The sequence below is a fragment of the Epargyreus clarus genome, unplaced genomic scaffold (genome assembly GCF_041222505.1).
Source record: "Epargyreus clarus isolate Ecla_fem2 unplaced genomic scaffold, WU_Ecla_fem_2.2 ptg000015l, whole genome shotgun sequence".
Classification (NCBI taxonomy): domain Eukaryota; kingdom Metazoa; phylum Arthropoda; class Insecta; order Lepidoptera; family Hesperiidae; genus Epargyreus; species Epargyreus clarus.
The window spans coordinates 12836554-12852538 of record NW_027332223.1 but is presented as its reverse complement, the minus strand read 5'-3'; the positions used below and the strand labels follow the sequence as shown (position 1 = coordinate 12852538).

Below are 15985 nucleotides of genomic sequence, written 5' to 3'. Positions count from 1 at the left end.
GTTAGTGCAAAGAACATATTAAGTAAACCCGAATCGTATATATAATTTACATGAACAATCGCAGTTAGGTAGGTATATAGCTGAACACTGATACACAATAAATTATTTCTATAAATATGCTAATTGGCATGTGGCTGACCACAAGGTCTGAGCCTTGTGGTCGGCTTCTCAATCGGAAGTCCAGTATTGAATCTTCGGCACGAATATCTAATTTTAAGCACACGCTTCAAAAAGAGGGGTGTTATCAAGTGCGTATTAGAAATTAACACTCGCTTAAACGGTTAAGAACACTATCCTGAAGCTAACACCCGAAAAAAATTTAAAATCTTTAAAAAAAAATGTGTTCTCAAGGGTGTGTTGGCTAGCTCAGTGGATTATTTGACATCTGGTCGACTATGTAGACACCCATGCCCAACAGTGGACAGTAAACAGGTAGAAGACTACAAAATATGTTGAGTATTCTCCTTCATTTATGATTACATTCGCATGATAGCTGTTACATTTTATTTTCATTTGGATATTTTATTTTTGTTATTAAGAAGTGTATGCAAAAATTACGACACGGTGTTAATTGATCATAAATTATAATATAGTCGGTTTATTTGGCTGTAACCGATTTAGGACTTTATTAACTGAAAATTATTTACAATTATAATTAAATTTACAGAAAATTAAAAATAATAAATTAAACTATAAATATAAAATAACTTATTTACAAAATTTACATATATACAAAAATGAAAAACAAAAATATAAAAACAAAAAAACTACCATAAAAAATTGTCGCCATCACTGTCTTTGGGCAAGGTTCCCAAGACGCTGGCAGCATTTCCTCTCTGAATTGCTATACCAATTCTTTGAGCAAAATGCATGCCAGCTCTCGGGTCCCCAGAGACGTCGACCAAACGAGTTGACAGCTGTTTAAACAACTGCCAAGCATCCGGACCCCATGGACCCAAAGTTTCAACACCAAACGCCACAAATATATAGTTATTGCATAAACTAATATATTTACGACGCTTGGCGTTTTCAGCAGCTGTAGCCGCCGCCCCCGCGCCAGAGGAAGACGCCTGTAGGTGAGACGGAGCCAGTGTGTCGACACACGTAGCGTCCCACACTAGCATCCTCCCCCCCTTCCAGGGTATTAACGTCATACCGTCGAGCCGCTTGCCATCGTCACGTGCGAGACCATTCGGCTCTAAACAAGCCGGCACGTTGACGGTGACAAAAGCCCGACGAATGATGTCGTTGATGGTAGCGTGACGCGATAAGCGGCCAGCACTGCGCTGACAAGAAAGTCCATGGTGTCCAAACACATCGACGTCAGCGCCGCAATGACAGCGATGGCGCTCAACCGTCCTTACCCCCAGGCGCAAACATGTACAGATTGATAACGTCAAGTTATCTAAAAGTGTGCCTAAATTAGCGGAAGGATATGCCTGCAGCCAAAAACCCGATTCTCGCTCTGCTACAGCAAGGAGACGAGCCCTCTCTGCAATATCATGCGCAGAATCGAGAAGTTGATTTCGCACAAGTATGCAGAGAGGTTCGTCCCATAGTTTCTGTAAATTTAGATGTACCGGAAATTTTAAATTTGGTCCAGCCTGTAACCACGCATCTTTAGCTTCATCCATAAATGTAATCATTGGTTCCTCAAAAATTTTGGACAAAACGTTAGATGTTAAATTTTGTGTTTTATGGACTGAAGATAAAAAAGCTGGTAGTGCAACACTAATATAGTCTCACTTACATCCTGTTGCTATTACATAAACACGAGTAAAGACTAGTTCAAAAATTCACAGCTATATATTTATTTAAATTATACCTTCTGTTTTTTATGAAATTAATTCATGATCAGTGCCTGCCACAGCCTTGCACGGTCACATCAATACTTCCCTGTACAACCTTGTGCCAGGAACAAACCCAATCTATATGCACCCTTACTTATTTCAATAGGGTGAACGAAAATAAAACAAGCAAATTCTTAAATAATAATTTATTACAAAGAAAAATATTACAAAATCGATATTATCAGCTATAAATGAAATACAATGAATACTTGTAATGCTGGCATATATCACAATATACAGTATGTTATGGTACTTCTTTTTGTGTTACAAATGTTACAATAATGAAATGTATATGTATGGAATGGAATTACATATTATCTAGACATATAAATCAAATCAAAGATCAAAGACCTTAGCAGATTTTCATGTTGATAACCAAACCATATATGTTATTATTATTTGTTACTTATAATTAGAAGTAGCTACTTAAGTATGAAATTGAACAGTTAAAATAATGTGTTAATGTGATGACCATACAGTTGTATTATAGAACACATTGCCACAACTGAATTTTACTTCAAGTCAGTAACTACAGAATTCTACATAGTTAACTTAAAGTCAATTTTTAGTTTTTCTGTGTAATGTATGTTATCTTGTGTGCCTAATTATGGAATAATACAATATTTAATAAGTTTTGTCAATTCCTAATTTGGTTTATTTTCCATGAGCAAATATTGTCTTTTCTGTACTAAGCTAATAATAATGCAATATATTGCTTGCAGACATTTGTGCATTTGCTTTTTAAATATGACCAAACATTTTTCAAAACAAGTGACATTGAACTACTCAGAAATTGTGATAAAAACAGGTGATCTACAGAGAAAAATCTGGTAAAATTGACCAAAAATTGTAGGAACTGGAACAAGAACTTTTTCCTACTTACATAAAATAATAAGCTTAAAAATATCTTCAAATCATGGCTTACAAGGGGGTGCAAATGGAACATCTGATTCTACATGTTCGGCACAATTCTTTGGGAATTACTAAGTATACTAACATAATAAAAACTAGTAATGTGTGTGTAATGATTTACTTTTCATTTTCGACCCCCGCCTGTGTCATTATATCTGTGATATTTTTCTCGAGTTCATCAACCCTGGTACCCATTTCGTCTATCCTGTTGATGATCTGGTCGGACATGCTCTGAAACTTGTCCTGCATGTTCTGAAGCAGGGATTGCACCTGTATTGAACAAAGTGCATTCAACATTCATGAAATATCCACGTATATTATAAATATTACATATTATTACACATAGTGTGCACTACATAACTTACATGACAGGTTGAGAATACTTTTCAAGCAATCAAATATTCCTTGCATATTTTCATTATGTCTACAAATTGCTTTGTTTTTATTAAAACATTAAATATGAATATTTCTTTATCACTTCACATTCAAACATCATAGTAAAGTAGTACTTAATTGTGGGTACAGATGTGTGCTACACAACAGTGTGTAAAATGAATGGTATGTAACAATATTTATAAACACAAATAACTTACATATTGTGTGACTTCCTGCATATTCTTAGGGTCGTGTGCAGGAGCTGTGTATGGGGACTCCACGTCGCTGGTGGGAGATTCTTTGATTGGTTCAGACATTATTTCTGTAACATATTAAAAATGGATAAACCTAAATACGCGAATAGTTTGAATGAGCCCAAATAACATTTTTTGAATCTGACTTATCAAATACCAGCAATTTTACAAAGAACGAAATGTTTTATTCATTACAATTTTATCAATTTACCTTAGAATTAAAATACAACTACAGGTAGGTAAAAGCTATAGCATCGGAAATTGAAACCGAATTAAAGGCTTACCAGGAAGGAACACCGATATTCAAATATTGTGAACCAGCTGTTGGTGCTACGGCTCGGTTTGATTTATTTTGACGGTTTGGTTGCAGTGATGCTGATTCAACTTTATAAAAAAACACTTAAATAATTCTAATACGACCCACTCGTCGCTGATGCAGATTTCCGATTGACAACTGACGGCAAACGAATGACATTGATTATTAATGAATGACATAAATGTTGCACAGATAATTACTTGAAATTGGCATAGATTCTTTATGGTCTGGAAATATTTTTTTATTCGTCCAAAAAATAATAAGCAAAGAAAAGTAAAGAATACTGCCAAAGAGATTGTGCTTATAAAAATAATTCCATACAATCCAAACAATAGAAATACAAAATAATAATAATAGAAATACATATCAATTACATTATGTAAAAAAATATATTTTCTCTCACACTACACTAAAAAAAAAAATATTGCCATTATTGTTTGATTTTTTCAGTAGTCATTGTCAAATTAATGTCACTGTCGCGACTTTTAAATCTAATGTCAGTAAAGTCAGTAATTGAAAAAGCGCGGGAAACGTTCAACTTGGCGGGCGCCTTTTTTTGAGATTTTTCATTTAATTTATTTTTTTAGTAGTTTAGAGATCAGTTAAGTAGTGTATTGTAAATATATTTTTATTAGTTTATCTTATTATATATAGTTTTGTAAATATCTCACTTGGGTAAGTCTTTTAAATTATTTTATGGCGGAGGATGGTACCTTCGATCCTGGGGGACCTGAAATCCCCCAGGTCGGAGTTAATATTATAATACAGAACGAATCCAGTATGGACACTGATAGTTCTATCAGGTCTGAAAGGAAACGTGTTAAAGCTGCGCGCAAATTTTGTAAACACTGCAATAAAAAGAAAAGGACCGATAAATCAAAACACCATAATAATTCAAATCGCAGCTGCATGTGCTTAAGTGAGGAATCTAGTGGAAATGAAAAGAAAAAACATAGAGCCCATAAAAAAGTTGATATTAGCTCTCCTCCATTGGAATCTTCACCCGCAGATGTATGTAACACCTCAAATTTGGAAGTATCTAATACCCAGGATACAGTTAGTACAGAACCAACTAGGCGCATTCGTTATTATATTGAAACAGATAATGCTCCTTTCCTTGTACATGTCCAAAAAGTTACACAATCTTTGTCTGACGGTGCCACACTCCACCCTATTACATTTGGTAATTTCCTCAAAAAAAATAATAATGTGATTAAAAATATTGTTAATGGCAGTCTTAAAAGAATAGGTCGCAATAGAATAAGCATGGCATTTGCCAACTATGAAGATGCTAATAAATTTGTTTTGAGCCCCCTATTAGAACAAAACAAGTTAAAAGCTTTTATTCCATCATTTAATGTTACGAGAGTCGGCATAGTAAAAGGTGTTCCCTCAGAATGGTCTGAAGAAGAAATTAAGTCCAATATATCGGTACCAATTGGTTGTGGTGAAGTTATAAATATGCGTAGGCTGAATTATAAGGTAATTGTTGAAGGATCACCTGTATGGAAACCCTCTCAATCTGTAGTACTGACCTTCGATGGACAGATATTACCTAAGAGAATTTTCATGTGCTATAATTCATTAAGTGTGGAACTATATATCTATCCAACTATACAATGTTATAATTGTTGTAAATATGGTCATACTAAGGTGCATTGTAGATCTAAACCACGTTGCTATAAATGCGGTCAGGAACATACAGGAGACACTTGTAGTGTCATTGAAATTAATGCTTACTGCTGTTCATGTTCAGGATCTCACTTTGCTATAAATAAATGTTGCCCAGAATTTGAAAGACAAAAAAGGATTAAGCTGACAATGGCCCAAAGTTGCATGTCATATCTTGAAGCTTCTAAAATACATCCCCCTATAGCCAGGTCATATGCCGAAGTTTTACTTTCTGAACCAAATACATTACATTCCGAATCTATTATTTCCACAGCACCACACTCTAGTACTAATACATCTACAAAAAAAACAATATTTTTGAAACCACGTGTACCACCTAAACAAGTGAGAGGATATGACAAATTAGCTCATAACTCTCTTATTAAAGATTATAACCCAAATCTTTCTGCACCTAATGGTTCTGCTATTGCAAAAAGTACAATTGAACATTTTTCTGTAAAAGATATCATAAATGAATTAATTAATACTTTAATAAAGTTAAATATTGTAAAACCGGACAACGCTGCCTTTTTAATAAATGAAATGAATAATGCGCAAAACCAAGATGGACAAGTTAACCAACATAGTCCAATGGAATTGCCGCAGCATAGTTAGCAACAAAAGTGATTTAATATACTTAATTAATAAATATAACCCTATAGTTGTTACACTATCTGAGACATGGTTAAAGCCCGGTTACTCTTTTAGAGTTCCAGGTTTTTCATGTCTCAGAGAAGACAGGCCTGATGGGTATGGTGGAGTCGCCATACTCATACACAATTCAGTCTCCTTTACTCCACTTATATTGCCATCCCATAGTGAAGGTATATGTGTTATTGGAGCTTATGTAAATAATGTAAATATAATTTCTGTGTATATTCCTAATCCTTCTTCGGCAATCTTATCTGAAATAAATGTCTTTCTAAGCAGATTACCAAAACCATTTTTATTATTAGGTGATTTAAACTGTCAACATGTTACATGGGGAAGTTCAAAATCTACATGTTATGGAGAATCTTTATTAGAAATCTTAGATATAAATAATTTGTGTGTACTTAATACTGGAACACCTACTCGGCGAACTAAGCCTGAACAAGGTGATAGTGTGCCAGATATATCTATATGCACTCCTGATCTTGCATCTATTCTTACATGGCAATCATTGCCTTATTCATATGGCAGCGATCATATGCCATTGCTAATTTCTTTTCCCTATCTTAAACCGCATACTTTCAAAAGATCCTTCCGTTTAAAATATAAACTTAATAGCCCAGACTGGACTTTATTTAAGTCTAATGTCGACAAAAGATTATCTACTTTGCCTAAAGTTTGTAGAGGACAGGAGCCAGTTTGCGCCGAGGCTATGGCAAAACTAATTATTGAAGCTGCCGACGAATCTTTTCCTATTCGAAAAAGCAGGCCCGATAAAATTCCTTCACCACCCTGGTGGGATGAAGATTGTTCTAAAGCAGTCTGGAAAAGAAAACAAGCTGAAAAAGATTATTGCAATTCAATGACAACTGAGAATTTTGACATTTACTGTCAGGTGTCACATGCTTCAAAGAAAATTCTTAAAGAGAAAAAATTAGAAGGGTGGCAAAGATTTTGTTCTTCTTTATGCCCTAATGTTAGTTCTACTCTGGTTTGGCAGAATATTAAAAAATTTAGATCAGCCTTTAACCCATCCGTAACTCATACAATGCCATTATCAGTTGCATGTAAATTTATGGACAAACTAGCCCCAGCCTCAGTTCCTGAAGATAACATAATTCCTATTTCTATTTCATATACCAATGATTGCGACGGATTAAACTCACCATTTACCATGTCCGAATTAACCTCTGTACTTAGTTACTTAAAAGACTCTGCACCGGGCGCTGATGGCATACCATACTCATTTCTTTCAAATAATTGTTATGGTGTCACTGAATATTATTTAAATTTAATTAATTCTGTTATGATTAGCGGGCACATCCCTCCATCATGGAAATCTCAGATTATCATACCCATTTTAAAACCCGACAAACCTCCATTGGAAGTTTCATCTTATCGCCCCATTGCTCTTTCAACTACTATAGCAAAAGTTGCCGAACATCTAGTTAAAAATAGACTTGAATGGTTTGTCGAAAGTAATAAACTTTTGGCTGATAGTCAATATGGATTTAGGAGAGGTAAAGGTACTCTTGATAATATAAGTATCTTAGTAACAGATATACGCCTTGCTTTTTCTAATAATTGCAGTATATTAGCAGCCTTTTTAGATATAAAATCTGCATATGATAATGTTCTCATCCCAATATTAAAGCTTAAGATGCTTCAATTGAATATCCCTAACATACTTGTAAAGGAGATGTTTCAAAATGTATGGGCTCCCGGCCACCTTTTGTACACTATACTAAAAACTAAGAAAACATGCAAAGAACAATTCGTAGGGGTTCATTTTCTTCAAATCATGTTTGTTTAATTGTTTAAAAACAATAATTTAAACTTGCAACACAACAGTGGAAAAACATCATGGCGGTAGTGATTACTGTAATAATGTCATCTGTCATTCTATTTTAACTTACTATATACATTATATACTTTTTAATATATTTTTTACGCGAATGGGCGTAGATATATAAATATTGTATTGTATGTATTACAATACAATATTAATATATCTACATTAACTATATTTACTTTCATAAATCTTGACTTAAAACAAACATAACAAAATATATACTTCTAGACCAATTTATTTTAGTTAAAACATTTAAGTGTGTAAATAAAACAACTTTAAGAACACATTTATATAATATTTTATTTATTCTTCACTTAGATACATTTTTTATTCATTTTCAATATTTTCCCTTATCAATATTTTCATCCAATCATGTAGTAGGTTCTGTAATATCCTGTGACGAGCTCAGCCCAAACATCAAACAATGGCCATAATGTGAGCGCAGCTACCTACGAGTACTGTTCGTTGCCCAGCGATGCAGTTGCAATAATAAGTAATTGATTATTTTGTCATCCCAAGAATGCCCTTGTCTTGCTATTGTAATTATCTAAAAAAGAGAAATGTAAAAAGATTAGCTTCTTTAGTTTAAAATTATTAACGATTATTTCATGATTAATACAACTAACTGATGTATATTTTACCTGATGATATTGAATCCTTGTCAACACAATCCATAGCGATCGTACGAAAATCACAAGAGTCCATAAAACATAAGCTGGGTAAACAAGTAAGGTAGAATCAGTCCAAAATCGTAAGCAGCACAGAGCAGAAACATATTCAGGATTGAAATGGAATCATCTCATCAGTACATATTTATTCAACGTTTACATTGGATTCCACTATTATTTAATATGTAACACATCAAATTGACAACTTCTTCTTTTTTAATTTGACATGTCACTTACATCTATAAAACCAGATACTATTTAAAAGGTGGTTTTGTTATAATAATTATAAATAATTAATTAAATTCAGAAATAATGACGGGATACCCAAAACAAAAGCCAGTTTGTAAAGTACTAAGGTAGCAATTACTTTACGACAAAAACAGCGAAATACAGAATTACCGACATCCAAAGAGTATAGTAACCTATGTGTGGGGTACACATAGGTTCCCTGACCGACATCGACAGTTTTAAAAACTTGACATTGACAGTATTCCGACATATTTAATATTTCAATGAGGAATGCTTATTTTAAATATTTTTAAACAGGAATACTTTAGGTTATCAAAATATATGTGTATTTTTCTTCAATTATAGAAATTATTCGTGTTTTTTAGATATAGTGTACATAAGATGGCCGAAAATGAAACATCTCCTTTATTATAAATATGCTATCTGAAAGAGATATTAACTTAAATGTAGAAGATCGTATGATTACAAGAACGATATGGAAGGGGCTTCCACAAGGGTCGGTCCTTAGTCCAATCTTATATAACATTTATACTCATGATTTAGATAAAACATTTAATGATTCTGTTAGAGTTCTTCAGTACGCTGACGATTTATTGCTTTATTCCACCAGTTCATCAATACCCACAGCTTGTGAAAATTTAACATCTTCTCTTAAATTACTTAAAGAATGGTTAGACAGGAATGGTTTAGAAATATCAGTGTCCAAAAGTGCGATAGTTCTATTTTCCAGAATGCGAAATCCTCCACATTTAAATGTTATTTATAATAATGATACCATTCCTACAAAAAGTGAAGTAAAATTTTTAGGTTTCATCTTGGATTCTAAGCTTTCAGGTATACCACATTGTCAATATATAGTTAATAAATGTGAAAAAAACCTCAATATTCTAAGATGTCTGTCAGGTGTATGGTGGGGTGCCCATCCGTATACAATGAAACTTATATATAATGCCATGATACGAAGTGTTATTGATTACGGCTCTTTCCTGTTAGAACCGTGTAACGTCGCTGGTTTAAAAAAATTAGATGGTGTGCAAGCAAAAGCTTTAAGGATCATTTCAGGTGCAATGAAATCTAGCCCAATCAATGCGTTACAAATTGAATGTGGAGATCCCCCTTTACACTTAAGACGACAATATCTGTCGGATAGATTTTTAGGTCGGTGTCTCCAAATTTATAATCATCCAGTTTTAACAAAAATCCGTCAAATTTATGAATTAAAAAATGCTCCATATTGGACACATAAATCTCCACCCTGCCTTCTTCGAAGCTTTGAGAAATTTAATAGTATTAAAGCTCCTACTTCCGCTGACACTATGCTACCGCTGTTTAACAATAGTTACGATTCTTTATTAATGTCTCCTAAAATCTGCGAGTTTTCCTTATCAAAAAATGATGTTCAATGTAATGCTAAATTTAATTCAATTATAAATAATAAATGGCAAGGCTGGCATCATATTTATTGTGATGCTTCTAAACAATCTAAATCTGGTTGTGTGGGTGTAGGTTTGTATCATTCCCAGTACAATATTGTACAAAAAATTAAACTTCCACCTGAAACCTCTGTGTTTACAGGTGAATGTTATGGTATCTTCAAAGCAGTTGAATATATATTAACAATGAAATTAGGAAAGACTTTAATATTTACTGATTCTCAGAGTGCTTTGCAGACTGTCACGAAATTTCCATTTAAATACAAAGCTCAGTTGTCAATAATCTTGGATATTAGAAGTAAACTCCATATATGTATAGTGAATGAATTCGATGTAGTTTTTATATGGTTACCAAGTCACTCCGGGATTGCTGGAAATGAAAAGTCCCATAAATTGGCAAATGATGCAGTGGAGTGTGGTGACGTATTTCCTTTTAAAAATTACGCCCAAGACCTAACATCACTTGCTAAAGATTATTTATACGACTCATGGAGTGAACACTGGACATCGAGTTCCCAAAAAAAGGGCAAATATTATTATCAATTACAGCCAACTATCCCTGTCAAGCCTTGGTTTTATAAACTAAAGCTTGATAAATCTGCTACTTCTATCCTTATACGTATGCGCCTGGGGCACGTCTGTACTAGAGAACATCTTTTGAAATTGGGAATTGTTGATACTTCCGAATGTGTTTGTAAAAGTGGAACTCACAATGTAAACCATATATTTTTTTCCTGTCCTTTACACGATCCCTCCGCCCTTTACCAAAATCTATCTTGTCTTACGAATGTATCATTTCCACTATGTATACCATATTTATTGTCTACCCTTGATCCTGATGTATATAAAATCTTGGCGTTATTTATTATGAAAAATGATATTAAAATTTAATATTTATATACCTACCTTTAATTATTATATCTTTATCTGTATGTAAATTTATATTCAACCTACTGTACTGATCCTTCCTTTTCCAAATTTCTTCCGTTTTTTTATTTTTCTAATCCTCGTTTCCCCGCTTTTATGTGTCATTGGCTGAGCGTCCATACGCCAAAGCCACAAGGAAAAAAAAAAAAAAAAAAAAAGTCAGTAATTTATTTGCATACAAATATAATCACATAAAACTTCTTTTTCTCTATTATCATCCTTATTTACTAAAATCAAGCACGTCTTAATATGACTCCTCTTAGTACAAAAGGGGATTTCCAAGTGGATTTAAAACAAGCCAGGATAGACATTTTGCACGGAATTCGTGAATGTACAGATAGACGTCTCGTACAAACCGCTAAATGGCTCGCAGAATTAAATTTTGCATTAAAGGACCACAAAATACCGCCTGTGGACCCGCCAAGTGATGACGGTATCGCACCAGATGAAAGAGAAGCTTTTATTCTAGCCAAGAGTTACTTCGATTGTCAGGAGTACGATAGGGCTGCTCATTTCATAGAAAACTGTACGAGTCCGAAATGTGTATTCCTTCACAAGTACTCCCTATACATGTCCAGTGAAAAGAAGAGACTAGACAACGCTACGGATTCCGGATCAGAAAATCCTGAATCTACACAAGTTTTACTTGATCTTCTGTCTTTTTTTAAGGTAAAAAAGTGTATATTTAAATTTAATTCAGTACATTAATAAATTGTTAAATTCGGTAGCAATAAAACATTGTGTATTGCAGACGAACCGCAACAACCTGGACGGTTACCTTCTTTACTTAGAGGGTGTGGTGTTAAAGAAACTGGACCTTCGAAGTCAGGCTGTATCTGTTCTCCAAGCGTCAGTTGCTGCTGTACCAACACTATGGGCTGCGTGGGTGGAGCTAGCTGGTCTAGCTAACGAGTATGAGGCTCTGGACTCACTGCAGCTGCCACAACACTGGATGATGAACTTCTTTGTAGCACATGCATTTGTGGAGCTGAAGCTCTCTGATCAAGCCCTAGAGACTTACACAGTTCTTGCTTCAGCTGGGTTCAACAAGAGTACTTACTTAATGGCACAGATGGCTATAGCACATCATGATAGGCGAGGTACTTTTGTTGTCTCATTATTTATCAACTAATTGTTATGTTGTTAAAGGTTATTAGAAAAATGTCTATTTAAATTTTCAACCCCTGCAACTCAATAGACACTGCAACAACTGGATGTGTAAAAGGGGTTGATTAAATTCTTGGTGGAGCCTAGTTGATTACAAAGGGTATATTTATTACTTTTTACATGAAAAAATGTGGTTGGGGATATGAGGCATTAAAAATTTGTTTTTAATAATTTTCAGATGTGGATACTTCATTGACATTATTCCGTGATTTGTACCAAAGAGATCCATATCGACTAGACAACTGGGATGTATATTCACACTTGTTGTACTTAAAGGAGAAACGGATGGAGCTTGCCAACTTGGCGCAAAAGGCTGTCTCTATTGATAAATATAGAGTAGAAACTTGTTGTGTTATAGGTAAGTGACAGATTAAGAAATGTTTTTTCTTTTTATAATATAAGAGCAGCAGACGAGCAAGCAGTCCACCTGATGGTAAGTGGCTACTGCCCCCCATGGACATCTGTAATCAACTCCAGATAGGATTAGATATTCCTACCTGAGGTCGGCCACAGATGCGCCACTACCTCTAAGGACTAAGCTGGAACGCCTCGGAAAAGTCTGTCTCCCTTACCACACCCTTCAAACTGGAACACGGCAGCGCCTAACACTGGTGTTATTAGGTACAAATAGGTGTGGCAGTGGTGCCGCCGGAGTCGAACCACAAGGGGTTCTACCATCTTCAATTTTCCCTAAAGATATAAATGAACTTATCAATTTAATGTTTGTAAACATGTTTATACACTATTCATATGGTTTCATTTAAGTATTATGTATGTACCAAAAGTGTCTTTGAATTTGCATATTTTTTATAACATGAATTTTTTGAAAATTTTATTAGCTTCTGATTTCAATGTTTAAGTAAACATTGCAGAGGGGGGCAAAGATTTTCTTACTTCCACTGATAAAGGGAAATTGACTAAAATTGAACTTAATGAATACTTGAATGACTCCCTACTAAAAATATAGAGTAATAAATCAATAAATGCTATATATTATATTATGTAACATGGACAAAAATAAAATATGCAATCGACTTCTGATTCCGTTTTATGATTTGTAAATTAAAGCTTTTACATCAGCAGCAAAAAAATAAGTTGATTTTAGTAACTTGTTAAAAAAAGGGTTTTTAATTCACACTTGTTTTCTTGCAGGCAACTATTACAGTTTAAGAAGTGAGCATCTGAAGGCAGTGATATACTTCCAAAGAGCCTTATCGCTGGACCCTCAATATCTATCAGCCTGGATTTTAATGGGCCATGAGTTCATTGAACTGCAGAACTCGAATGCAGCTATACAGTGTTATCGACAAGCTATCGGTAACATCCCAAATAGATAACATACATTAGTGTTAATTAGAATTTAAATTTACATCTTAGAATACTATATTTAACCTTATTTCACATTTTCTACTTATATGACCCGTTGTGCCAAGGAAGAATAAGTTTTATATTAACATGTATATAACCATAAAATAAGAAATATGTGATATATAAAGCCAACACTTAATTATAAGTAACTTGGTAAATCTGCATCAGCCATCAGTCATAAGAAAAAATTAACTTGTAAGATGTATTCTTATTTTCAACGGGCTAATAGATGATAAGTTACCATTTAGTTGTAATAAAAATATTTAATATTTTTCAGATGTAAATAGAAATGATTATCGAGCATGGAATGGACTTGGTCAAGCTTACGAAATACTAGGTCTGAATGGCTACTGTATATACTATTACTCAAGAGCAGCACAGTTAAAGCCAGATGACTCAAGAATGTTGGTATCCCTCGGAGAAGCTTATGAAAAGATGGACAAGATCCCCAATGCCTTGAAATGTTACTACAAAGCACACAGTACAGGGGATATTGAAGGAATGGCTCTGTTTAAATTAGCTAAGTAAGTAAAGTAAATAATAATTAAGTTTTCAATGTCTCATCAGTATCTATCCTTTATTACCATAGTTGAATCATGCTTAGTTGTACTATTTCCTGTTTTTTTTGGTAACAGTATGTTAATGCGAGTGGTTTAACCTATCTTCTAAGTCTAGACAGTAATGTGGCTTAACTTAGCGAAGCTAAGATAATCGACAGGCCTTTCATAGTCTTAGCCTTACTACAATCTGAAATAGATATACCGCCACTATTGAATAAAAAATAATTCTATCGAAATATGTTCATAGTGTATACAAAGTACCTACAAGAATAGAATATTTAGAAGGTGGTAGAATCCTTTGTGGTTCGATTCCGGCGGCACCAACGCCACACCTATTTCTGCTTAATAACAGCAGTTTTAAGAGCTAAAGTGTTCTAGTTCGAAGGGTGTGGTAAGGGAGACATAGTTTTCCGAGGCATTCCAGCTTAGTCCTGCTAGCTAGGGGTCCCGGCGCATCAGTGGCTGAGCTCAAGTAGGAATATTGAAACCTATCTGGAATTGATTACAGAGGTCCATGGGCTGCAGTAGCCACTTACCATCAGGTGGACTGCTTGCTCGTCTGCTGCTCTTATATTATAAAAAAAAAACATTTCTTATTTTATCACTTACCTATAACACAACAAGTTTCCACTCTATATTTATCAATAGAAACAGCCATTTGTGCCAAGTTGGCTAGCTCCATCCGTTTCTCCTTTAAGTACAACAAGTGTGGACTGTATGCCCATCTGCTACTCCTGTATTATAAAAAATAATACCTACTTCATTCCTACAATTCTGCTCAAATACCAGCATTGTGATTTTTTTATAATATGTATATATGTAACAAAACGTAACATACAGGTTGTACGAGAAATCAAACATGCCGAACAGCGCGGCAGCGGCGTACACGGCAGCGTGCCAGGAGCCTGCCAACGCGGGCAGCAAGGAGCTCCCCGCCGCGCAACGCTACCTCGCGCAGTACTACCTGCGCTTCTCGCTGCTCGACCACGCGTCGCACTACGCGTACAAGTGCTTGGAGCATGAGAGTGTTAGTATCTTGCATCTAAACGTCCTACTTCTTCTATCTAAAGATACGATGTGTGACGATGACGATGATGTGATATATACATACATATTGCAATTTCCGGCTGCTCTTTCTGTTCTATGATGCCAATTATAAGCGCCATTCTTCTGTCGTAATATCCTACTTAAATATTATTTGGAAGTGTGCGATTCTCATATAATAAATTTAATTTTAATGAGAAATACATAAATAAATAATGGATGCATAACAACCTAGAATGATTGTTGCCAACCATACCCAAACTTCTTTATTTTATTACAGACAAAAGAAGCAGGCAAAAATATACTAAAGACTATATCGGAGAAACGACTGGAATCACCTTCGCAATCAAATATGCCGGACGACTTACCTGAAGCTGTGAAGAATATGTCAGCATCTATGACACACGATACGCCGAAAACTCCCTTCCCGAGCCCTAACGTGACCCCGGAGAACTTCTCCACACCCATGTTCAATCGGAAAAGCAAATACAAAATGTAACTTGCCAGCCACCTTTATTGTAAAATGTAAATAATGTAAGTTCTGAACTGAATCTGGTTTAAGAAAAATAAAATATTAATCGTATTTAGCTTTTTATTGCTTGCGACTTCATCACTTACCTTCATGATCCACCCACTTGAAAAATCAGAATTCATTCCAAGGATGTATTATTAACGGGCGCAAACATTA

The 15985-nt window shown here is 34.6% G+C and overlaps 2 protein-coding genes and 1 long non-coding RNA gene across 3 annotated transcripts; 1 reads left to right on the top strand and 2 right to left on the bottom strand.

The window, feature by feature from the left end:
- Nucleotides 1-2877: 2877 nt before the first annotated feature.
- LOC140748167 (uncharacterized) lies at nucleotides 2878-3853 on the bottom strand. Its single transcript, XM_073080905.1, has 3 exons — nucleotides 3676-3853; nucleotides 3356-3459; nucleotides 2878-3032 (listed from the first exon to the last, which is right to left on the bottom strand). The coding sequence occupies exons 2-3, from the start codon at nucleotides 3452-3454 to the stop codon at nucleotides 2880-2882; spliced, it is 252 nt and encodes an 83-aa protein (XP_072937006.1). The 5' UTR covers nucleotides 3455-3459; nucleotides 3676-3853; the 3' UTR covers nucleotides 2878-2879.
- Nucleotides 3854-4660: 807 nt separating this feature from the next.
- On the bottom strand, nucleotides 4661-6926 carry LOC140748165 (uncharacterized). The gene is made up of 2 exons (XR_012102924.1): nucleotides 5448-6926; nucleotides 4661-4898 (listed from the first exon to the last, which is right to left on the bottom strand). It is a non-coding gene; the product is annotated as an uncharacterized LOC140748165 (long non-coding RNA).
- Nucleotides 6927-11314: 4388 nt separating this feature from the next.
- On the top strand, nucleotides 11315-15823 carry LOC140748163 (cell division cycle protein 23 homolog). Its single transcript, XM_073080903.1, has 7 exons — nucleotides 11315-11827; nucleotides 11910-12258; nucleotides 12504-12683; nucleotides 13478-13642; nucleotides 13971-14217; nucleotides 15094-15280; nucleotides 15578-15823. The coding sequence occupies exons 1-7, from the start codon at nucleotides 11408-11410 to the stop codon at nucleotides 15794-15796; spliced, it is 1767 nt and encodes a 588-aa protein (XP_072937004.1). The 5' UTR covers nucleotides 11315-11407; the 3' UTR covers nucleotides 15797-15823.
- Nucleotides 15824-15985: the final 162 nt, after the last annotated feature.